Raw genomic sequence first — 25,143 nt, forward strand, 5'->3', positions numbered from 1 at the left:
TCTCTGGCCGGTGGGGCGTGGGACCCACCAGCACCAGCAGCAGCGGCGGCTCTGGGGAAACCCGGCGACGCGGGACAGGCGGCTCTACTGCTGGGCTCCGCGCGGTCGCCCGCCGCCTCCCCCTCCTCCCGCGCCATGTTTTATGCATGAGGGCGAGAGGCGCGTAATTTCATCCAGCCCGGAGGCTCGGCGTGTGGGCGCGAGGGCAGGTTCCAGGTTACCTGTCGTGGCGAGGAGAGGCGCGCGCGCGCCCCGCTCACCTGGCGCGCGCCTCTCAGAAGCCAAGCTCCTGGGAATGGGGGCTCTTTTTCCTCAGAAAGGTCTCTTGGTGAAGGGTGCGCAGCTCGACTGTGCATGCAGACTTTTTGCACCAGACAAGGGAAAGAAAGCCTCTCTCTCTCTCATTTGTGCCTTGTGATGTTATAAGTTACTGAGGGATGGACCGGGGGCAGATGGTTGTATTGCTGAAAACTTTCTTCAATAAATAAATATTTATTTTAAAACGAAGAAGAAATGGAAGGGCTGCTTCCACATGTGAAGCCAAATTATTGTAGGATTGGTGCTTCTCGTGGATGCCACTTCGCGCTTGTAATGTTTCTGGGCCCGATAACAAGCACCAAGAAACCTTTGGCCAACACCCGATTTGCAGTATCTCAACAACCTTTTTTTGTAAACTGATCCTCCTCGTCCCCTCTGCCTGGAAGCACCCTAAGTCTGTGGCAGCAAAAACAATTCACATATAGCAAATGCAGGTTGTGCCATTAAAGTTGATTTAGCACTTCACCAAAATTAGAACTTTTTGCAGTAAGGAAAGTGATTGGAAATTACACTGGGAAGTATCATTTTGCTTGACAAACAATTTCTAATGGCTGTGTACACAGGACATTTTATTAAACCAATGGAGACGATGTACTTGTTTTTTTGTACCTAGCAAAAGCAGTATATTGCAGACTAGCACAAATGATTCCCTATTGAGAAGTACTATATTTTTGTACTATGATCAGGTTAATGTGTACTTAGCCAATGTTCTCTAACTTTCCTGCAAACCTTGTGAAAACAAATTTGGATGAATGCTCACCAAACAAATAATCTGGAAGTGACCTAACATGGCTAGCCCACTGAAAAAAACAACAATCTCTAGCCAATGTAGGGTTTATCATAGACTGATCTGAGCACAAATCTACTTAAGCCTCACATGTGAAAATGCTTCTAGCCGGTGTTGATTTTACATCCATTATACACCTAGTTAAATCTCACTGTTAAAATACTCCATGTGCATTAGCATCACCACTCACACCCATTAGCAGGCAAGTGCCGAAAGGAAGTGCCAAACAAGCAGACTGCGGTCTGGGAAGTTTCCATTTGGACATGTCTCAAGTAGTCTATTATTGCAGACTTAACTTTGGATGGACAGCAATACATGTCATCACAGGCATTAAGTGGACTGAAAGCATGTCAGGTATGCCTTGGATGTGAAGTGTAGTGAAGGGTGGACAAAAAAGAAATCCCACTCTTCCCTCTGTCCTCTCAGTGCCATCTGATTTGGAACTGTAAGCTCTTTGGGGCAAGGACCTTTTGCTTAGCTGATGTGAAGAGTGAAACTATAAAACAATGAAAAGTGCTATATAAATTATTAGCTGTAAAGCAATGGGGCTATTTTAGGACTTTACTTACTGATGATGATGATGATTATTATTATTAGATTTATTACCTATCCACTTGTCCATTGAAATGCCATCTTGAGAGTATTATTATCAAAGTCCAACCTGGCACTTGCAGAATTTGGGGTGGGTTGTTTGTGCATAGTGAAAGAGCAATAATAAAGCAACACGTTTCCAGTGGCACAAAATATGCACCTATGAATAAAAGATCCCATCATGTCTATATCCAAGGCTCTTCCTTACCTATCTGCAATAAAATATTCCTTCCTGTCCACATCCAAGCCTCTCTCTAAAACCATGTGCAATAATTTTACTTGTATATTTATCTGGAAATGTAATTGTCAATCTCCTGCTCTAAAATGCAGCTAATTAAAAAAAAAAAGTTCTCTCCCCTTTTGCAAAACCTGACTTCTGTGCATACCTAGGACAGAACTCAGACCATTTGCTATAAAATGCCTTCCAACATCCTGTTTCTCAGTTATTCAAAAATGCAGTATAAACTGTTGAGCTGAGCAGAATGTTCACAGTGAAACTTGAGAGCATCACAGACTTGATTGGCTTCACTTTTCAATACTAGAAACTCACACCAGGTTCATTAAAAGGTCCATTGTCCAATGGTTGTTTCTGTATTAAAGTCAGGTACATTTTGCATTTTCAGCATTAAGCTAGAAGCCATGCATTGATACACCTCCCAACAAGAACTGAGTGCAATCTTTAACATAGTAAGAACACACCAGCCTATTTAGTTATGTTGATTTAGACTTAAGCCAATTAATATCAATTACAGTGTATAAGACTAGGTTTCCCCCCTTAAAAATATTTTCAAAAATTAGGGGGCATCTTACACACGGGGCCATCTCCCTCCATTCTCTTAAATCTGAGCCCCCCAAAATAGGGGGCGTCTTATACATGGGGGCGTCTTATAGCCAGAAAATATGGTAATATCTGCAGTGGCTCCCTGTCTATGGAATGCTCTCCCCAGGGAAGTTTGCGTGGCGCCTTCATTATACACCTTTAGGCACCAGGCAAAAACGTTCCTTTTTAACCAGGCCTTTGGTTGATCTTATTGACATCCAACACCCTTTTAGAATGTGGCTTTTGGGGGGAGGGTTATTGGATTACTGCTTTTGGTTTAATTTTGTATGTTGTGGTCTTGTTGCGAACTGCCCTGAGACCTCCGGGTATAAGGCGGTGTATAAGTTGAAATAATAATAATAATAATAATAATAATAATAATAATAATAATAATAATAATATCATGATCCTATACCTGCTATATGGAAGCAGTTTAATATAAACAGTGCAATCTTCTTTGTTATTTCTGAATTTACTGTATGCATAAGATCACTTTAGATGTCTACCATTCTCAGATACCTCCAATTTGTCTGTTTTCTTAATCCGCCCTTGGAAATTGCTAGATTCATTGCTACAGCATTTTAGCTCAGCTTTCCTCAAGCTAAGTATAATATATTCCCTCCAGAGGTATTGTGCCTTCTCATTTTGGATAGAATTTACTGATCCAAAGCATCTCGGTGGAGATGACTTTGGCTTTTATATTTTGCCCTTCTCGCCCCCACATGCCTCTCAAAATATTTTTACCCATTTCCTGAATTCCCTGCTGCTCCCTTCACACCCATCTTGTACCTTATTCCTACCCTGAAACCACCAGTTTCTTTCCTCCCTCCTCCTAGTTCCTTTTACATTCACTTCTTCCTCCTGTAACAGCTTTCCTCTCCTTCACCTTCTTAGTTTTTGCTGCTGCTGCTGCTGCTGCTGCTGCTGCTGCTGCTGCTGCTGCTGTTATGAAAGCCTGTGTTGTGTAGTGGTTAGAGTGTCAGACTAGGCCCAGGGAGACCAGGATTCATATTCCTACTCAGCCAGGAAGCTCACTGGGTGACCTTGGGCCAGCCAAGCCTAACTTACCTCACGGAAAGTGTTGCTGTGGAGATTGAAAGAGGAGGGGGATAATAACCATGAACACAACCTTGAGCTCTTTGGAGAAATGGTGTGATATATATGCAATGAATAAAAGATAGGCTAAAATATTAACCCTTTATCTTTCTAATTTCCTTCCACACTTTTTTCTGGTCCTCTCCCCTCAGAGGAAGTAAACTTTTCCTCTGTAGAGCATGGAACTCTTAATCTCAGGGTTGTGGGTTCGAGTCCCGCATTGGACAAAGGATTCCTGCATTGCAGGGGGTTGGACTAGATGACCCTCATGCTGCTTTCCAATTATATGATTCCTTCCTTCCCTGCACAGGTATAGTCAGTCCTGAGCTAGATGGACTAGTGGTCTGGCTCAATATAAGGCAACTTTCCACATTCCCATCCTTCCCTTTCCAATACATCTGTCAAAAGTTAGATTTTAAGTGTGTCACCACAGGGGCCTGCCTTTTTGCTTTTGTTGTTGTTTAGTCGTGTCTGACTCTTCGTGACCCCATGGACCAGAGCACGCCAGGCACTCCTGTCTTCCACTGCCTCCCGCAGTTTGGTCAGACTCATGCTGGTAGTTTCGAGAACACTGTCCGACCATCTCATCCTCGGTCGTCCCCTTCTCCTTGTGCCCTCCATCTTTCCCAACATCAGGGTCTTTTCCAGGGAGTCTTCTCTTCTCATGAGGTGGCCAAAGTATTGGAGCCTCAGCTTCAGGATCTGTCCTTCCAGTGAGCACTCAGGGCTGATTTCCTTAAGAATGGAGAGGTTTGATCTTCTTGCAGTCCATGGGACTCTCAAGAGTCTCCTCCAGCACCATAATTCAAAAGCATCAATTCTTCAGCAATCGGCCTTCTTTATGGTCCAGCTTTCACTTTCATACATCACTACTGGGAAAACCATAGCTTTAACTAGATGGACCTTTGTTGGCAAGGTGATGTCTCTGCTTTTTAAGATGCTGTCTAAGTTTGCCTTTTTGCTTATGTCGTCCTATAGCATCATGACCATTGAAGATTCAGGATAAATAAACAGGCAATAATTTAACTGGTATGTGACAGACAGACCGTGTCCCTTTCTCTCTTCTCCCAGCTCGATATTATTATTTTACATCTCCCAACTTATATAAAGTGGGCTCAAAAGACCCCCACTGAAAGGCAAAGAGGAACTTTGCATGAATGAAGCTCTGCTTCTTTAATTAGAACAGGGGGGAAGCCACTTTCTCTTTTCATAATTCGCTCACGGTTGCTTTGAAAAATGAAATTTACATGAATAAATGAGACATAGCAGCAGGCGTGGGGCTTGGGGCTGGGAACAAAAAACAGATCTGTAATTAGGATGGTTGACAGGTATCGTCCCTTTCTTTTGTTCGTGTTATGAACATTGCCGGCAATATTTTTAATAGGGTTGTCACAGGGAAGGAGAACGATGCAGATTAAGACAATGCTCAGGTTTGGCTTGTGGGTTTGTGTTACATATTTATCTGAAGGCCTCAGGTGCTCTGTGCCATGAACTGAAGATTTTTCTTGGTTTATTCTCATTCCCCCCCAGCCTAACTACTATAATTCTTCTCCTTCTAGTCTGTCTCTTCAGCAGCTCCAGTTGCTGAAGGAGTTACTGTTGAGTTCATGTCTTCCTCCTGGGCTCCCAAAAGCCCTCTGGTTGGGCACTGTGGGAGCTGAATTCTGGACAAGATAAACCACCCTGGAGGCTCTCCAAGGTTCTTTGCACAGAGTTCTTTGCCAGACCTACCTGGAGATGCAAGGATTGTAGAATTGTAAAGTTGCTGAGGATCATTCAAGTCCAACCTCCAGCAATGCAGGAATATGCAGCTATTCCATAGGGGGATCAAACCTGCAACCTTGGTGTTAACGCGAACCTTTTGCGTGCAAAGCTCATGATCTACCATTGAGATGTGGGCCCTTGTGAACGCATGCACTGGGGGGGAGGGGGAATACCTGCATCCCTAGGTAGGGTTGGGAAATATCCCTCTCTGAAAACCTCAGAGAGCTTGTTGTCAGTTAGTTTAAGTACACGGTACTGAACAAGATGGGCCAATTGGTTGCTTTGGTATGAGGCAGATTCCGATGTTCATATGAATGCATTCTTAGATTTAAAAGGTAGTGGCTGGTTTTCTCAAAACTGACCCGCTGTAATAGGTGAGCATGTTAAACTTAATCACACTGATTTCAGTGCATTTACTCATGAGGGCGATGGCTGTGTATACACTATCCCTTTAAAGGATATTCAAAACACATTCTATGCCTCAAAGAATTCTGGGCACTGGAGTTTAGGCCTCACAGAGTTACAGTTCCCAGCAGCCCTTCACAAACTGCAGAGCCCATAATTCTTTGAGGGAAATAATGCGTTTTGAATGTGCTTTAAAGGGATGGTGTGTGCACAGCCTTACTTGATACCACGCAAAATCCATAGTTACTCTGACAACCTTAAACAAACTACAGTATTCTGCTAAGCTTGGCAAAGGTTTTTACAAGCAAGTGTGTGCCTATGAAGCTCTCTGTGATGGTCGTGAGCTAGTAACAACTCTCCTCTTAACAAAGAGAATTATTTTGAAGTTAGAGTGACATTCAAACCCTCAGCAGGGAACAATCTTCCATCTCAAGTTCCCTCTAACTGTTGAGAAATTTACATAAATCTCCAGTGTTGAGGCTTTCGCTAGAAAAATAAATTGCACATTAAAGCTGCAATCCTATGCTCAGTTTCCTGAGGAAACAGGAATAAGATAACACTGTAAATAAACATGTTAACAGTTACCAAGCAGGCAGCCCCAGTTGCCACAAGGTTTATAGTTGATAACAGTGTTACAGTGCATGCCTCCCACTATGGATTCAAATGACAAGAAAGGAGATTCTGATTAAACATTAGGAATAACTTTTTATTTACTATTATTATTTAACTTTCTGACAGTAAGAGCTGTTTGACTGTGGCATGAACCACCTCACAATGAGGTGGTGGAGATTTTTAAACAAAAGTCAGACAGCCACGTGTCAATGATTCTTTAGCTGTGATTCCTGCATTGCAGAAGATAGAATTACGGTAGATGGACTTTGGGGGCGACCCTTTCAGCTCTATGAGTCTATGATTCTGTTACCTGTCTCCACTCTGAGCCAATGACAACCTTCACATAAATAGCTTTCCTATTTTGTATAGACTGCTTTTCCAATGCCCAGGCAAGAACCAAGGTTCGAAGAATCTGACCAAACCCTTTCCCAGGTGCGGATTTTACAATCAGGGTGAGCAAAAATGATAGGCAGGTATTTTCATCCAGACATGACACGATGTGTAGGTAATGGCAATTTTTTCTAGATATTTCTACCTGTTGGTGCCTTCGCTTTTTGTCTTCTTTAATACAAGCTCCTCAAGCTGCAAAATAAAGCACTTCCAACACATTTTACCTTTGTGTAGGCAGATGTCAGTGATTCTACGCTCAACTGGCTCCAAGCTATATATTTTTAAACATGTAACACAAAGGATTTCGGTGGGCCATTTGCATTAAATAATCTGCATCCAGAGTGCGAAAGGAAATTTCAGAAAAGCTTAGCTGCGTGAGTCTACTTTCCCTTCCTATATTTCCACCAACTCATTTTTCCATAAAAGAATGCAAAGTGTCAGCATCAAAAGAAAGAATAGCAGCATGTCCTCTCGCCACAGTTTTACTTTGAAATATCACTGGGGTGAGCCAGTCTTTCAATTGCACAGTGAAGAATGCAAACTGCTGAGCCAAGTCACACCCAGCCACATTACTTTGAAACTCGAATCAGATACAGAAAACTTTGGATCATTAGGTAGCAAAGCTTTTAAAACCCCCGCAGGTGCTACTTCCCCTGCCCCTCTCCAGTTACTGTTAAAAATGTTTATTGAAATGTCCATCAGAATGCAACAACAAGTGAAATAATCCTTTGTATAAAATAATCACTGATGGACATAAAAGTGAACTGATACTTCAACCAGATGATAACACAGAGATTGCATTGATTGCCACGGTAATGGTAATGGTTAATATCATTTCCCTTTGAACATCACTTTTAGCCCTTTTCCATCTTTCAAATACTCTGCTATTGAGCTGTCTACTATTCCCTCCCCCCCCCCAAAAATCTGTTTTCTCTTCCTTGAAATCTTATCTAATATTCCAGTCATTTCTTGAACATGACATGAGAGGGGAGTAAGTCTTGGCCCTTTCCAGATTATATCCATATAATCCGGTATAACGGTAGTCTTATCTGCATCCAGGACTCCTTGAATCAACTTTCCAGGCCCAAAGAGGAGTTTCTTGCAAGAGATGAAAGCAGCATGGGAAACCAACAGAGATGCTTTGTTGCTATAGAAACAGCTTCCCAGCAGCTCCCTGCAATCTGAACTGCCAAGGCCTGGCCCTCTCTGCTGCCACATAGTGGCTCCTGCTGGTACACTCCTGAGTCTGCTCATGTGTTCTCCTGCTTGTTGCTGAGTCTTAGAATCATAGAATTAGAGTTGGAAGGGATCACATGAGTCATCTGGTCCAACCCCCTGCAATGTGGGACTCTTTCACCCAACGTGGGGCTTGAACCCACAACCCTGGAATTGAAAGTCTCATGCTGCACCGACTGAGTGGCAAAATGGTGCCACCAGAAGAGTCCCAGGGAAAGACAGGACTCGGAGATGAGGGAGTTGATGTGGTATAGTGGTTAGAGTATTGGTCAAGCACCTGGGATACCAGTTTCAGCCATGAAACACACTGGGTGAACTTAGGCCAGTCACAGTTTCTCAGCCCATCCTACCTCACAGGGTTGTTGTGAGGGAGAAATGGGGAGGGGGAGAATCATGTATGCCACAACTAGAGCAAAAACACACGCAAAAAACATGTGATATTATTCAACTACAAATTGTGTTGGTATTATTAAGCAAATGGGGCCCACATATCTAGACTTAGGGCATGGTGCTGAGCAGACAGGGTTTAACTTATGGATCCCAGTCTGGATCCCCTCACAGCTGATATTTGCGGTGGTAATAACATCCGATCAACCGTGGCTCTTAAACAGGAAGATTCCAAGAGTTTTGGTTGCGTTGCTTCACATTTCTGTGCACAGACACAAGTTATCGGCGTTGCAGGACAGAAGTCAATAAATCGTTCCCTGACTACTAACAGCTGAGAAGCAATCTCATGGAATTGCTCCTAGAATGACAAGGAATGGGCAAGGGTTTTGCAGCTTCCCCCCACCTTTTCATCTGGAGCTCAGACAAAAGATGTTAAGGGTAGGTGGTTCTATCATGTTCCCCATCCATCATGTTGAGTATCATCACCGAGAGTGCTTCCACACAAGGCTGCTTTCCCCAGCACTGACACCATTGTTCACTTATTTATTAAAATCCAGATGATGCTTTTCTCAAGCTATTCCCCTCCAGTGTTTTGTTTTCCCTGTTGTCATCTCAATGGTTTTGGAAAATGCTGCTCTGTGGCTGTTTCTAAGCTTTTGATCTAGTGCAATTGCAGCAAAATCTTTTCAGGCAACACTCCATAAATGCAGAATTTTCCATTCTTCCGTTCTCCAAGTCTGCTGCTTTACAAACCTCTCAGAGGCCGGTGGGAGTCAGTTCTAGAAGAGCCCCAACCCTTCTCCTGGCTTGGGGAAAGAGTAGTGGGACTCTCTGACCTCCATGAGACGTCAGTCCCCATCCTTTCCCTGCTGGTAGGAGAGAGGAGGAGGTGGGGCCTTATTTCCACTGCACAACCTCCAAGTGTCCCTATTTTTCAGGGACAGTCCTCGATTTACAGAAGCCATCCCGGTTTCTGATTTGGCCCCCAAATGCTATGCTTTTCCTTAGGATGTCCCTATTTTCATCAGAGAAATGTTGGAAGGCATGGAGTTATGCGACCACTGAGCCATCTGAAGGCAGCCCTGTAGAGGGGAGCTTTCTAAATGTTTAATGCTTTATCATGTTTTTATATATGTTGGAAGCCACCCAAAGTGGCTGGAGCAACCCAGTCAGATGGGCGGGGTATAAATAATAAAATTATGATGCTGGTGGAATACGACATCCCTCTTTTCATCAGAGGAATATTGGAAGGTATGCCACTGTCATCATATTGGGTCTTGAGGGCAATGATGCTCAGTGTTTCTTTATTTAACAAAATTTATATACAAGGTGGAGGGAGAGAGAGAGAGAGAACAGAAAAGAGTTTGGTTCAGAATCAAGATTTCCTCCCTTTGCTCCATCTTTTCATTCCCCCCCCCCCCCTTTCTCAGCCTTGGTTTGGAGAGAGCCCTTGAACTGTGCTAGCAGAATCTCTTTTCTTTTTCTGTCTCCTTTCTCCAATGCATATTGTGTGCAATTGGTAGCGGCTGTGATTTTTAGCACTGAAACTCGGAATTGGAGGTCAGAAGAGCCAGAGGCTATTTGGGGGGACAGCGGGGGCAGCTGTTCCCACATGTTGGATTTCTGGAAAAAATAATAATGTTATATTTCACATTTATGTTCCCATCCTAAATACATTTTCTTTGAAATGTTGAACTTGATGGAGCAACTTGCACACAAACATGCTTAGGAATTGGCAGCTTATTTCATTTTTCAACCAAGAGTCTTGTAACACCATCATTCTCCGGTCTCCAGTCACAATTTCTTAGAGCAGACAGAAGTGTGTTTTCCCCTGACAGAGCAACTGAATATATGTCTACTAAGAAGCAAGTCCCATTGAGTTCTGTTGGGTATAGAATTGTAGTCTATGTTTCACACGCCCCTCATTTCCTGAGGGTGCATTTAGCACCCAGAGCACCTTGAGAGGCATGCTTAAGCCACAAATTCCATGACTTCTTGGCAGGTTTGTAAGGCCAAAATTTGCACCTCATAACACACACTTTTATTTATTTATTTGAATATTTCAACTCCACTTCCTCCCCAAAGATGGTTCAAGGAAGCTGACAACAACAACAACAGAAATCTTACCAAGCCAACCGTCCTCCTATCCATCCTTTCCAGCATCTCAAAATGTAGTGGATTTTTCCTAAATTAAACCCTGAAGGAAGCTTCCAATAAGTCTGAAATCAATAAAAATATCCCCCCTATTCCCTTTGACTGAATGTAAAAGATGCAAAAGAGGACATTGTTCCTGCACCTCTAATAGTTGTGTAGAAGAGGGAGTGTCGTGCAAGCTACACCTGCTGAAATCATCTCACTTCCCTCTTTTTCATTCAACCACCATGCCCTAATGCCTCTGTTTGCCATTGTCTGAATGACCCCATCTCCCTCAGATGCTCATGCACAGATTAAGTACATAATACAGAAGTGTAGGCCTTGGTGAGAGGCCTTCCAAAAAGGAAAAAGGAAGGGGAGGAGAGTTTGAGGAGGGAGTGCTACAGATCCTCACCCACAAAAACAGGGGGAGAAGGCTATGAGAGCTCACTGTCACAGGCTTGGAAGAGAGCTTAGGTTCTCTTCCCCATGCCAGGTCTATCAGCAGCTGAGCCCGTAGGGAACTGCTCTTCGTTGGTGACAATAAAGAAAGGCATTTTGAAAAATACCTTTCCTTCATGGGACCACAGGCGGGAGAGCTTGAGCTACCTATAGGTTCTGGTGGCATCAACGGTTGTCAGGGGAACAGAAGATGGAGAACATGCATTCCAGCAGAGCTTTGAACTCTTGAAATATGCTTGGAGTGATTAGCACTCAAATGGGTGATTAGCAGTCAACAGAGCTAGTGCATTAGTACAGTGCAAAAGGTGGACATGCTTGTTTTGTTGCTGCTACCATCAGAAAGCAGCCCAGGGTAGGTACGTAGTCAGGCCTAACAGAAGTCTCTTTTAGTCCCTTGTAGAATGGCAATAAATGTTATAATCCAGGCTCCTGGAGCTCTGGACCTGCCCAAGTATGGCTGCACAGTGCAATACACTAATTATTGTTATATACCAGGCTTTAAGCACACATTATTGAGCGGGGGGGGGGGGGGGAGCTATTCCATCTTGGCATGCAGAAACCCAGTTTTTGACATGTTTTTCTTATGGAGCTTCATACAACGCTGTTCTTGTGCCACCTTCTGGCTAATATCTGCACTGCTGTTTAATATAATTTTTCTGTGTCAACCTTAAAAATAAGTAAGCTGTACCCTCTGAAGATAATGTGATGCCGCCTCTGTGTTATTTTTCAGTGCTCAGCGAGCACCGTAAATGGAAATGGCAAAATTCTGCACTCGGTTAAACTTTGAGATTTTTGCTGCCATTGGAGCAAGCACCACCAGCGTGGGAAAGTTTAGCCTGCACAAATCTAGCCCATTTCAGCCCCATAGATAAATTAGAAATAAGTCACATGCTGGGTTTGTATATTGACATGTTGCAAGTAACCCCCTTGTAGGGTTTTGTGCTCTGATGTGTCTCAAAACTATATTCAGAATATGGAGACTGTTGCTCATGATTTGAAGCTGGTTCATCATGGACTTGAAGTCGGTATAGGATCCATTTTTCTTGGGGTTGCCCCATGCTGAAATTGTTGGGTGAACAAACCTTTATTTTTGCCCCTCGCATCATTTTTTTCACAGGATAACTTGGATCAATCATGGCATGCTCAGGGAATGTGGGTGGTAGTGAATACTTCTCATAAAGCAGAAGAATGGCCTGAAATCCCCTATGCCTTTTGAAATGACTATCCAGATGGCATCCTGGCATTTGCTTTCCAAAACAGCAATGTTGCTCTAGGATTGCTGTTAACTACTGTAACAGCCAACAAAGGCTGAATACACATTAACATTTAAAGCAAACAAAAACACAAACACCCCCCCCAAAAAAAAAACCCGTGGGAACTGTAGTTTCACCCTCCCGGAGCTACAATTTCCAACACCTCTAACAAGGTACAGTTTCCAGGATTCTTTTTCTGTGAGGGGCGTGTGCTTTAAATGTGTGGTGAGTACACAGCTACAGTGTCCACTCATAACCAGTTCTCAAGAATGGGCCATTTAATCCACACCCACATTCAGCGGCCAATGCCAAATGCTCCCATTAAAGTTAATTACATAGTGTAGACTTCTCAGCTTAAAACAAGACCAATAATTAGTTATTTTGAAATGACTTCCATGTGGTTTAACATCAAACGAGGCAAGTAAACTTAGTGAAGAGTCAGGGTTTTGGGGAATGGCAGAAAGGCCAGAAAGAGTTTGCGTCATTGCTGCATTATGTACAACAATGCACAATGACTCAAGTATTCTTACAAAATCTGAGGGGTGCCCATTACATGAATCACGCTTAGCTTGACTTCATAAAGAATGTAATCACATGTACCCTATCAAGCTGCACTTCTATATGCCTATATATCTGGAAACTAATGAATGAGCAGTCACTCTCAGCGCTTTATTTCAATTATCCCAGCAGCTGAGCAGTGGTGAATGGCATGGTTGGATTCAGTCAGCCAGCTAGTGTGTGTGTGGTGGGAGGGAGAGATAAATCAAAAGCGACATGTAGGTGCTCTGTTATAATCTCCTGATTCATTGGAATGAAAACTATTATGATTTCAATGACTTTAGAGAACTCAGCAAACCCTGAGAACTTCCTTTTCAGAAGAATGCAATGTTTCTCCATTCCAACAAGTTTGGAAATAATGATTGCCTTCATTTGTTCAAATTTCCTCCCAACTTACCCTCTTACTGATTTTTCATAACCAATAATACAGAAAACATGAAGCATAACTCCTTCTCCTGCCAGAAAAATAACAGAAACAATTACCCCCCATGACTGCTCACTTTGATTTTGTTCCACCCCCTCCAAGGCCCTGGGCTTAAATAAACAACTAGACAAATAAATTATCAGAAAATGAGAGAAAAATTGGAAATTGTTTTTAAAACTAAAAGCTCGGCTTGATTTGGATATTTTAAAACATTGCTTTTATTAAAGATTTTAAAGTGAATCATGTCAATAAATTCTAACAAAAATCAAAATGGAAACAAGGGAATAATATACCATGTATTCAACACATAAGATGAACACAGCATTTAGAATTATCATTTATAGAAAAGGTAAGATGGAATTCTTGGTGTCCATTCTCAACTCCTCAAGGAATGAAACACAGGGAAATGTTTTAATTGCTCACGCCTGGGATTCACCAAGCATTGAATAAATCTATGATTCTCAAGTTGGAGTACAGCTGGCTTGTGGAAAAGCACATCAAAACACAGTATTGCAGAAGAAACTATGAGATACCTGTGGATTGTGGATAGCATCATCTGCTATGTAGTGTTGGAAGGAACCCTGAGGATCATCTAGTCCAGGCATAGGCAAACTCGGCCCACCAGATGTTTTGGGACTACAACTCCCATCATCCCTGACCACTGGTCCTGTTAGCTAGGGATGATGGGAGTTGTAGTCCCAAAACATCTGGCAGGCCGAGTTTGCCTATGCCTGATCTAGTCCAACACCCTGCAATGCAGGAATATGCAGCAGTCCCATGTGGGGATCGAACCTGCACCCTTGGTGTTATCAGCACCATGCTCTAACCAGCCGAAGTCCACTGGAGCTACAGTAAATGGTAAGGTGCACACAGCCTAGTTGATTTATTGCTTTTATTTCATCACCCCATAACCAAGGTTTTTCTAGGCAACAAGTAGTTAAAACAATTTTAGTATCCCAAAATTCCATACACCAACCAAATAGTTTCAGGTAGTACTTCTAGGTAGTACTTGCAAAGAAAATCAATGACAGAAGGGAGGGTGTGTGGATCTTAAATTGTTTTTAGAGGAAATTCACATAGTATAGGGACACGATTATTCAGTAACCATAGCAGAGTTTTTATCCATTTCACTTTTCCACAGAGGATGCAGGAAAGACTAAACGTTAGTAGGCAGGCACTTATCATCAACTTGGTTGGCTGCACAACAATTTTCTTTCAATTCAGATTTTGTTTGCATTGTGCCAAGAAAGACTGGTGGGGTCAGAGGAAGTTTTATTTGGAAATGATTCCAAAACCTTTAAAAATATAAGAAAACAAAAACAGTTACACACAGAAGGACAGTAGCTACCGGTACATTAAATTTGGATCAACTTGTTCACTGTGTCCCAGTCCACAGGCTTGGGAACCCTTCATGGACTTGGGAAAAGGATTGTAACTCGGTGATAAAGCCCATGCATGCAAAACATCCTGGGTTCAATCCCCACCATCCATAGCAGGGCTGGGAAAGACTTCTGAGACATTAGAGAACGGCCAGTTACTGTACACAGCAGGGTTGGCCAATGTGTTGGCCAATATGTTGGTCAATATGTTGTTGGACTACAACTCCCATAATCCATGCCCATTGTCCATGCTCTCTGGGGATTATGGGATTTGTAGTCCTACATCTGGATTCAACATGTTGGCCACTCCTGATGTACTGTGCAGACAATACAGAGCTCAATGAACCAATGGCCTCTAATCTATATGGCAGCTTCACATGCCTGGTTCCAGGGTGAAATAGCAACATATGTGGTGATAAGACCACACAGCTTTTCAGTAGCAATTTGTGAACACTTGTTTGTTTGTTTTGTTTTTGCTTAATATTATTATCTTTATTTATATCCTGCATTTTTCCCTGAAAGGAACTCAAAGTGGTTCACAGATAAAATAGAAACAGCTAAGAAGATTGTGTGTGTGGAATCATTAAAAAAACAATTAAACATTAACAGAATTTAAAGCTTCTATATGATCTATTAAAGCATCCAGATAATTACAATCTTATCCTTGTGCATAGCACCACTAGGAAGCTGCATGGTTGTATCAGCTCATCTGCTGAAATCAGTTTTGTTTACAGTTGAAGATATTTTGGTAACTTTAGGCTGGCTGCTGTCAAGGTTGGGTTATGGATAGCAACCTCTGTCTGGCATGAGAGAAGACTCAAGGGTTGTAGGCCAAGCCAGTAGTCAGGACTGTAGAGCAGTGTTTCCCAACCTTTTTTGGGCAAAGGCACACTTGTTTCATGGAAAAAATCTCGAGGCACACCACCATGCCAGATGGGGAAAGGTCACTTTTTACTTATGTAAAAATAAAAAATAAAAAAATAGTAACAGCATAGAAGGTAGAGAAGGTAGGACTCGAACCAGTGGATTCACGTTACAATAAAGATTTTGACTAAACATGGGAAAGAACTTTCTGCTGGTAAGGGCTGTTCAACAGGGGAATGGTCTCCCTCGGGAGGTTTTTCCCTTCTTGGAAGTTTTTAAGCAGAGGTGGGATGTCTGTCTGCCATGGATGCTATGGCTGAGATTCCTGCACTGCAGGGGTTGTACAGTACTGGATAGCCCTGGGGATCCCTTCCAACTCTACGATTCTATTAGGATCCCTTTTATAAAAGAGAGAACTTTAATGGCACGGCCATTATTTATTTCGGCTTCTCCCAACGGGGCCACGAAGGATCAGAAAAGCTGAAGAAGAGACCCTTCCTCAGAGGAGGCGGGAGACCACCGGACCCGCCGAGGAGGGGAATCCGGCCGCCTTTCCCTCCAGAGCTTCGCCTTTTGCCCCGGCCAAGTTGCGCCGAGGGCGCCTTGCGGGCTCTGCGTGGCTTCAGGCGGAGCCTAGGAGCCACTTCCCAGCCTGGAGGGCAGGCTGTGCGCGGACCCCGCCACTCTCGGGGCGCGATCCAGACCCGGCTGCCTTCCACGGCCAGCAGAGGTAGGCCGCCGGCTTCTAACCCGGCGGAACTGGGGCGTCCCGGGCGCAGCGCCGCGCTCCCCGCTCCTCCCGCCCCGCCCCCTTCTCCCGGGTGCCCCCTCCCTCCTTTGTTCTCCGGAGCCCCGCCTCCCCCTCTGCCCCAGCTCGCCTATTGGCTCACGCAGCCGCCACTCAGGTGGGGGCCCGCTTTGGCCCCGCTCCCCGGCCGCTGAGAGAGAGTGGGAGCGTGCGGGGCTGGGCTGGGCGGCCGGGCGTCTCCTTCCCTGCGCTGCTTCGGCCGCGTCTGCAGCCGCCGCGGGACCAGGCGGGAGGCCAGTCATGCCCAGACACTGCCAGCCGCTCGGAAGGAGCCGTCGCTCTGCCGGGCAGCGCCTGCCTGCGCGCCCCTCGCTCCCTGCGCCGAGGATGGCGGGGGCGCCGGGCGCAAGGCAGCGCCGGGGCTGCTGGGCAAGCGGCAGATGCTGATGCAGTTTGGGGAATTCCTGTCACAGGGAGCAAGGCAGAAGCGGATGACGGGGCACGTTCCCCGGGGGAGCAGGGCCGGAGGATTAGCCCGACTCGCCCGCCTCCCTCCCACGGCACACTAGGCAACGTCCGGCGGCACACTAGTGTGCCGCGGAACACCGGTTGGGAAACACTGCTGTAGAGCAAGTCAAAACCAAAGAATAAACTAGGATCAAGAAGACAGACAGGAGACAGGAGCAGAAGCCAAGCAGGACCAAGGAATACAGAATCATGACAAAGCTCAGGAAGCCCTTGTTGCCGAAGCAGACTTGACTGGACCAGGAAGCCCTCTAAAACTTTTCTTCCTGTCCAGAAGGATCCTATAGCCCACCTAGGTGAGTGCAGTCAGTCCAATGTCTGAGCACACTGTACTGAACTATACAGTGTCTCACCAAAAAGGGGCAGCTGGACACAAACCCCAAGGCTCTGAGTTCAAGACCCAGCAGCAGTGTACAAAATGAAGTAACATTTGGTAGAAAATGAATGATACATTGACAAACGGGATGTACAAACTAGTGTCTAATGACACTTGAGTCCTTTGTATTTATGAAGGAAAAAAGAATGGAATTTTCAAGACTCACTCTTAACTTTTGATTGCTATTAGGTATAGATCCAAGTGTGTTAATTAGAAGTAAATCCGATTAGATTGTTTTGTTATAGGGATTAAGTAATTATTGGTTTTGCAAAGAGACAGAATAGATAAATGCATGCTTAAGTAACATGCTTTCTGGACCACATGATAATTGTTCAGCTGCAATTCTTTTTTAAAAAATGCTTTGAACATTTCTACCCCTCTCATTGCTTAAAAAAACCCCCACAAAAATCCATGGACTTTCAAACTTGTATAATAATAGATGCAGTCACAGCTGCTTCTGTATCTTTCCCCTTTGGAACTGTTATGAGGGATAAAGTGACTTGTTTCAAGACAGGCTTCTGTTCACAACAGAATCCATTTCTTACATTGTATTCTAGAGGCATAAGGAATGGGAAAACTATAATCAATGAGGCAATGCCAGTTGACACCAGCTTAATGATTTACACCTACAGGTATGCTTTCAAGGAGCAATTTTGAAACAATTCTATATCAAATACTAGTGACTGGCATTAGCATGGCAACAACAGAAACAAATGGGCTTACTGGTGATGATATATGTCAGGGTCACGTTGGAGCCTGGTTTGGAATCCTATATACAGATCATCCCAGAGCAATCCATGTTTCACTGTGTGCCTCATTACACTAACTCGGGCTTTTATCTGCAGCAAAAGACAAAGTGCATGAAAATCTGGCATCAATTTTATTTGATACATTAATACAACCAATAGGCAGAATCCAAAGACCACCTTCAGTTCTCATTTTCTTTCTTTCCATCCTACTGAAAATTCTGAAAGTTCTGCTTCAATTTCAAAGGTAGCCTGCTGTGTGGTGGTGGTGTTGGGGACACAGCTGTTTGTGAAGCACAAGTCCAAAACTCCCTTTGGCACACAAAACTGGTTGTGTGGCTGTTCGGATGCTAGGTGCTGCTTCTGTTCTGGAAGATGCCCATGACATAACCACATTGTCCTAGTTCATACATATCACTAAGGCTTGCTTAGCTTAACTATGGTTTGTTTGAATGTGCAAATCCAAACCAGCAGACTTACCATTGTTTCTTGTCTGCCAACAAACCATGATGTGAAGCCATAGTTTGTTGTTGGCTTATGAACCATGGCTTGCTTTAACTATGGTTTCATGTTATGTCTGAACCCAACAATGTTGCTTGTGAAGATGCTTCTAAGACTGCTAAGCACAAGGTAACCACAGCCAGAAAACCAAGCTTTGAAAAAAGAAGCCATGGTTTGTTTGCTCATCTATGAGACAACTGATGGTTTGTTGAACAAGCCATGATTAAAGAAATCATGGTTTAGTGTTAATGTGTGAGCATAATTAGTATCTAATTCTGCTGCTGTGTTCTGGTGTGAACACAAATAATATTTTCTCATATTAAAAATGATTAGGCATGACTGTTTTTTACTCTTAGTGGCATCCTGAAATAACACAACAAAGAGAGAATAAGCAGGTTTCTGTCCCTTTTCCTAACACGCCCCCTTGAAATACAGTTGTTGCTGTCCATACGTTTGGCCAGCTAACATTTCTAAGTGCTGGCTGTAACCAAACTGTAGTTCTTGTATGTTTCAAAATTACAAATACATTTCCTAAATTAAAATGAGAAGCTGCCTTGTGACTCTACTCATCAGCGGACGTTTTGTGTGGAGTCAGCTAGAGCTAGAAGCAGGACTCTTAATGGTCTGGGAGGACACTTTATAATTGCCATATTGTATTTTGAGGCGGCCTAGTCTCATGCCCTCTGTTTTCCTGCCTTTTCCCATATTCCCTTTCTGCATTTCACTCAAGTGCCCTCTTCTCCACCCTGCTTTTTATCTTAGCCTTTGCTCAGGCCTTTTCCAGCAGCTAATGCCATATCCTTGGGGTGGTTCACATTAACCTTAAGATGACAGGAATTTCTCTGCTTGGGTCAAGAACTGAAGCCACAGCAAAACTGAAAGCAGATCCCAACACTGCTACAAAACTATTGAAAGAAGGCTGAGTGGTGGTATCATAAGCTGAACACTCTGAAACAACAAGGGCATGGAAATGTTGCATAAATAAGCTCAAAGGGATTCACTTCACACAGTGAGAACCATGACAATATTTTAACAAACTATACATAAAAAGCATAAGAACTGTGCATTCTAAGTGCTAGTATACTGAATTAAACACACACAGCTTTATAGTCCCCCCCAATCCCTGTCACCAGAAATAAGTGAAAGTAAGTTGTTGTCCTTGAAGGAAATGTTATATATATTTCTATATTTGAGAACTTGAGAAGATATACATTTGTAATCCTTACTTCCTCAAATGGACAGTCCCGGTTTGGTATTTTCATTGGAAAAGATAAGTCCAAAAAATCCACTAAGTAGTTATACCCTCCAGGCAAAGGACTGAAATCATCATCAGTTTCTATTACCTAGTTATGGGATATAAACAACAAGAGGAGGTTGTCATTTCAAATAGATGTTGTGCAATTCCCCAAACTATTTGGATTTTGCTTGATTCTCCCATTTACTCTTGGTGCTCAACCGTGAAGTTCTTCTGAATTCAGTTGTGCTTACTTAGTCACAGTATGCGACTTTAGGATTGCTGCCTTATATTTAATATATTATGTTTCAATTTTCAAGATCTTTGTCCTCTCTGTGTAGTAGTTTATTTGTTTGACTTTTTTAATTCAACTTTTTATGAGCTGAATTTGAGGTAGGAAGTCGTCTTCCTGTGTTAGAGAAAAACCACACACACAGAGAGATTTATAGTTCAAGAAGAAATATTGACTGTCACTTAAATATAATTGTCACCTTAATTGGTATATGTCCGAAAAGTTGAAATTTTTAAATTTTTGTATATCCCAAAATTAAATTTTAAATTGTTAACAGCAACTGTATGTCCCAAACTGTCACCATCCATTTCATGTTGTTCTTTAAAAGGTGTTTGTGTTTCTTTGCTAAAGCAGTTGAAAACAGATATTCTTTTAGAATTTGTCCATGAAGTAAATAATATCTTGCATTTGATAAATGCTTGTATAGACCTACTCACCCTTATCACAAGGTTATAGCCTTTAAATCCAGCCCATAGATAATATTCTTTCACCCAGGAAGGATAGAGAAAAATATCATCATCAACTGCAGCTCCAAGAGTGTGTAAGTATGGCTTAAAATCCCATGAGTCCTTGAAAATTTTTGTCCATTCTGGAGGATCAACAATTCTTAAACTAAGAGAGAGAAAATAGACAATTAATAACTGCATTGACTAACTGTAGTCAAAATCCATGCAGAGCATATCTCTCTGATTCACAGAGTAAGTCTAATTGCAGATAAAATGAATAGCCCCACTTTCTATTTCTTATTTATCTACTGACCCCCAGCTTGCAATAATTCAGATGACTCATCCTTCAGTGTTGTTGCAAGGTAGCATTTTACACCCATTTACATTTCTCCAGGGCAAGATTTAAGGGCAATCTGGATTCAACTCACAGAAAACTATCGTGGTAGATTTATTCAACATGTATAGAAGAATGACACTTTGACTGTTTGGGGAAAATATTTTGCTAAACTAGCAAGGGACCTAAGAAGAAGACTGGTCCACTACATGCTGGTGTCACAATGGCCCCTAAGTTTGCCTTGCAAGAGCCCTTTCCTTACTGCTCTTCAAAGGCGAATGGGTCTTTTGGGTGCTTGTTAGCCACATGAAATGGCACAGAGTTCTCAAATTCAATCTCAAGACTTCCTCTTCCTTCTCAACTTTATGAAGATGCTTCTCCTGCCCACACCAGTGAAGCACTTCAACAAAAACTGATTAACAGATTTATTGGCATTACAAACATTCAAAACCTAATTATAGAAATTCAATAAATACTTAATTTGAAGTACATTAGTATTACCTGTCTGTTGGATCTCTGAGCATCCTTGCCAGGTCCAAAGTGGCTCCAGGTTTTGGTGTCCATGTTGAAACTTCTTCAGATTTTTTTTTAATTAGTCTGTTCAACTCCTCTGGGTCATTTTTGACATTTGTTTCTTTAATGTAACTAGGTTAAGGAAAGACACACAATTGGATGTTTCCATAGCACTGGAGACACAAAGTCATGAGTGGAAGGAAAATAGCCACTAGCATTGTTCACTTGTACAAGAGAACAAGATTAAGTGGAAGATAGTTGAAGATAGATGGTGCAGATCTGCACCATACATTAAAGCGCATGACTTTCCCCAAAGAATCATGGGAAGTGTAGTTTCCCCCTTACAGAATCACAGTTTCCAGCGTCCTTAACAAACTATTGCTTTATCTCCCACAGTACCTTACTGATGGTGTAGCGAGTTCAATAAGGCTATGGAACATATGAAGAGTCCCTCTCTTCAGGTCAGAATGCTTAAGAATCTGTAGTTATACTCAACAAGAGGATGGAGTTAGGGAGAAGTAGTCTGGGATCCAAAACTTTAAAAGCTCAGCGTAATCTTAACCCTACTCAGAGCAAGTGATTCATTCACTTGGAGCTGTCTGTGGTCCTGCTCTGCCTCACTGCTGTCAGACCAGGACAAGACAACCTTGGATTTACCGTAATTTCACTTTTACTGGCAAGCCTCTCCTGCAATAATAAAACAGTTTTTCTACTAGTGGAAGATTTATTCCACATTTAGAAGGCCAATTAACAATTGATAATAAGTCAATACATTCTGTGCCATGGTGGAAATTATGGGACTAGGTTGGAAAGGCACACAGCACTGATTCCAGCATTATTTGATAGCCTACCTCTTAGGCTTAAATGCTAATCACATCATTATTAGGTAGGAAAAGGCTAACCACACATTACACAGAAATGCCTATAATAACCCCCACCCCCATTAAAAATTCAAAGCAGGTGGAATTTTAATTTATTTATTTGCAAAGGGGAGGCAATAAGAATGGAAGGATCTGTTAATTTCTATTCTCTCACTTTCTTATTTTTCCAGTCTGAAATTCAGTTCTCCACATTTTCCAGCAATTTGCAGTTCGTTTTTAAAATCACCCTGAAAAATCATCAGCATTTTAGTGCAAATTACTCCTAATAGACATATTTTAATATGCAGTTTTCACTAACGTGCACATTTTTGCAAGCAATTTCCCTTACTGTAACACATTTTTGTATGTTTTTTCACTAATATCTTTATTTTTATGTACACATTTCCCCAATATATGCATTTTTGCAAAACACCGTTTGCCTGGAGAAATGCACTGCAAAATTTGGATGAGTGCAAATCTTACAGGCTAGCTCCGTTTCAGTTCACACATTGCTTCACACATCATCACTGATCACATTTGTGCAAACTTATTGTGATACAACTGGTGAATAAAGAGTGAACAGGAAGATAGTACCTGTCAGAAGGATGAGCTTCAACAAAATATCCCGCAAAAGGACAGTAGATTTTTGGCTTCAGATCAGTAACCAGCTGGGCCTTGTAATTCAACAGCTTCTTCCTTTCGATTTTAATAAACTGGGCTTTCTTCTCCTCTGAAAAACGAAAGCACTTATTGGACCTATGTTGTGCAATCCGGGGGGGGGGGTGTCTTAATTGTCCGACAAAGATTTTAAGTTATGTTCTTCATTACTAATTATTATTATTGATCACCTCCATCAGCATCACCTTCACACTTGAAGCAGAGCAAGAGAAATCTGGAAGGGCCATCTGTCAAGTGGAAAGAGATCTGGGGAAGACACTGCACAGAAGATCTCTCTCACTGCTACAGGCATCCCCCCCCCTTGCGCACGATCGACTTGCTGCGTATATGCATGGCGCCAGGAAATAAATAAATAATTCAATTCTAACCTGAAATGTCAGGAGAGAGCTGGAAAGCCCTTGTGGTTCACGAGGAGACCCTCCCCAGAGGGACATCAGTGAACCCAAAGTCCAGAAAATAAGACTCCAAGGGTTCAAAAATATCAACTGGAAGCTTTTGCTACTGCCACGCTACCCCACTCGACACAGCTGTTGGGCAGGAAGATGTATTTACTGCGGCAGGCCTCCCACTTATGTGCATTTCAGTTAAGTGTGCAGGGTCCCAGAATGCCTGTACATGACAACAGACAAGGGGGTATTCCAGGCTTAGGCAAACTATGGCCCTCCAGATGTTTGCGACTACAGTTCCCATCATCCCTAACTAACAGGACCAGTGTTCAGGGGTGATGGGAATTGTAGTCCCAAACATCTGGAGGGCCAGAGTTTGCCTATGCCTGGTTTATGTTGTTGGGTTGGAATCTGACAACAAAGAACATGGGTAGGCAAACTAAGGCCCGGGGGCCGGCTCTGGCCCAATCGCCTTCTAAATCCGGCCCGCGGATAGTCCGGGAATCAGCATGTTTTTACATGAGTAGAGTGTGTCCTTTTATTTAAAATGCAACTCTGGGTTATTCATTGGGCATAGGAACTTGTTCATTTATTTTTTTCCAAAGTATAGCCCAGCCCCCCACAAGGTCTGAGGGACAGTGGACCGGCCCCCTGCTGAAAATGTTTGCTGACCCGTGACATAGAAAGAGCTCTTGCTTCTTCTCATGTTTCCTCCAAGTTTTTCTTTGGGGCAATTGCACACATTATGTTGCTGTGTGCGCTTGCTAGTTTGTCTCTCAAGAGATAAGGGGGTGTTTGGTTTGAAATAAAAGTGTTGGCCAATGGAGGCTTCAAAATATTCTGAAAAACGGACACCTTATCTAAAAGATGCCATTGGTTCATTACCAGTGAAATTTCCTCCGCTGTATACCATTGGGAATCCTGACGCTCCACCTGCAAAGTCACTCATCATGAGGTCCACCTTTTCAGGAAGCGTTCCACCATTGGGCCTGGTGCAGTCCACTGTATTCAGAATTTTGTGCCCTATGCAAAGATAAACTCTCAATTAAAATTGTGTCCCAACATCTTCCCAGCAAGACCAGGCCAGAACTGGCTGCTTTTTCAGAGCAAGGTGAAAGGACCATATTTTAGGCACTAGGAGCTTTTGATAGAAACCTGAAGTGTAAAGGAGCAAGGATGGTTTTTCTTTACTTTTGTACAATAATCTGAAGTTATGAATAACCTCAAAGTAGGTCAAAGCTGGAAAATAGAAAAATTTCACTAATCATACAGAGTATCTGAATCATTCCACTTTTTTATTTGAAACACAGTATAAAAAAAGTATCAAATGCAACATAGTAATTATTGTTACATTCAGGTACCTTTATATTCAACAATGATGCAAGTATCCATTTCAGGATGAACACCATCCATCAGTATCATAAATCTAAGATTCCTGTCCACCTTAAAAGAAATCAAAGCACATGTTACTATGAATTTTGACATGGACATTTTTATTATAGAAAACAGGGTCTATGATTGGCTGTAATCCCTTTAAAAAGTTATTGGAATGCAATCTAGAATGGCATCTGTGTGCCGTGGCTCCCTAAGGTATATTAGGGGAAATTGCATAAAAACATGCGTATAATAGAATAAATTTGAATAAAATCCTAATCAACTTCCATGAACATGTTGTTGTTGTTGGTTGTTTGGTTGTTTGGTTGGTTTTTTAAATGCAAGGTTATGTAGAACTGTTGAGAACTGTGTTTAAGATCAGGAGGGATAGAAACCAATAGAAATTGACATTGACAGGTTTACCCATCCTTAATTGCAAGCAACAGTCTGCTGCATGGCTATTTATCCATAAGCATCTTATTACTATTAAACTTATTGTTAGTAATGCACCCTCTGGTGTTATTGGTGTTAGTAATGCACCTCCTCCTCCTCCTAATACATTTTAGTGGCAGCAAGGATAGGATATTTTTGAGGAACGCTGAGTAGTTCCTTGTGGATCAGATGATAGTGTGGTGATTAGGTCCCCCAGTTG

At 42.6% G+C, this 25,143-nt stretch overlaps 1 protein-coding gene across 6 annotated transcripts in view; it reads right to left on the reverse strand.

Moving 5' to 3' along the window:
* Positions 1–14,112: 14,112 nt before the first annotated feature.
* The window catches only part of LOC308593446 (cytidine monophosphate-N-acetylneuraminic acid hydroxylase-like), a 33,664-nt gene continuing 22,633 nt past the window's right edge, over positions 14,113–25,143 (reverse strand). For 4 of the 6 annotated variants that reach the window (XM_081205806.1, XM_081205805.1, XM_081205803.1 and 1 more), the window contains 8 exons: positions 24,479–24,560; positions 24,003–24,140; positions 22,648–22,783; positions 21,182–21,325; positions 20,338–20,512; positions 19,601–19,717; positions 17,851–17,966; positions 14,113–14,530 (listed from right to left, as the gene is read on the reverse strand). In XM_081205806.1, the coding sequence (XP_081061932.1) occupies positions 14,392–14,530; positions 17,851–17,966; positions 19,601–19,717; positions 20,338–20,512; positions 21,182–21,325; positions 22,648–22,783; positions 24,003–24,140; positions 24,479–24,560 (1,047 nt within the window). In that variant the 3' untranslated portion in view covers positions 14,113–14,391. Of the gene's footprint in view, positions 14,531–17,850; positions 17,967–18,005; positions 18,242–19,600; positions 19,718–20,337; positions 20,513–21,181; positions 21,326–22,647; positions 22,784–24,002; positions 24,141–24,478; positions 24,561–25,143 lie in introns of those variants that run through there. The other 2 variants (XM_081205807.1, XM_081205808.1) reach the window with 2 other exon arrangements.

The sequence above is a fragment of the Podarcis bocagei genome, assembly GCF_964188305.1.
Source record: "Podarcis bocagei genome assembly, chromosome: 8".
Lineage (NCBI taxonomy): Eukaryota > Metazoa > Chordata > Lepidosauria > Squamata > Lacertidae > Podarcis > Podarcis bocagei.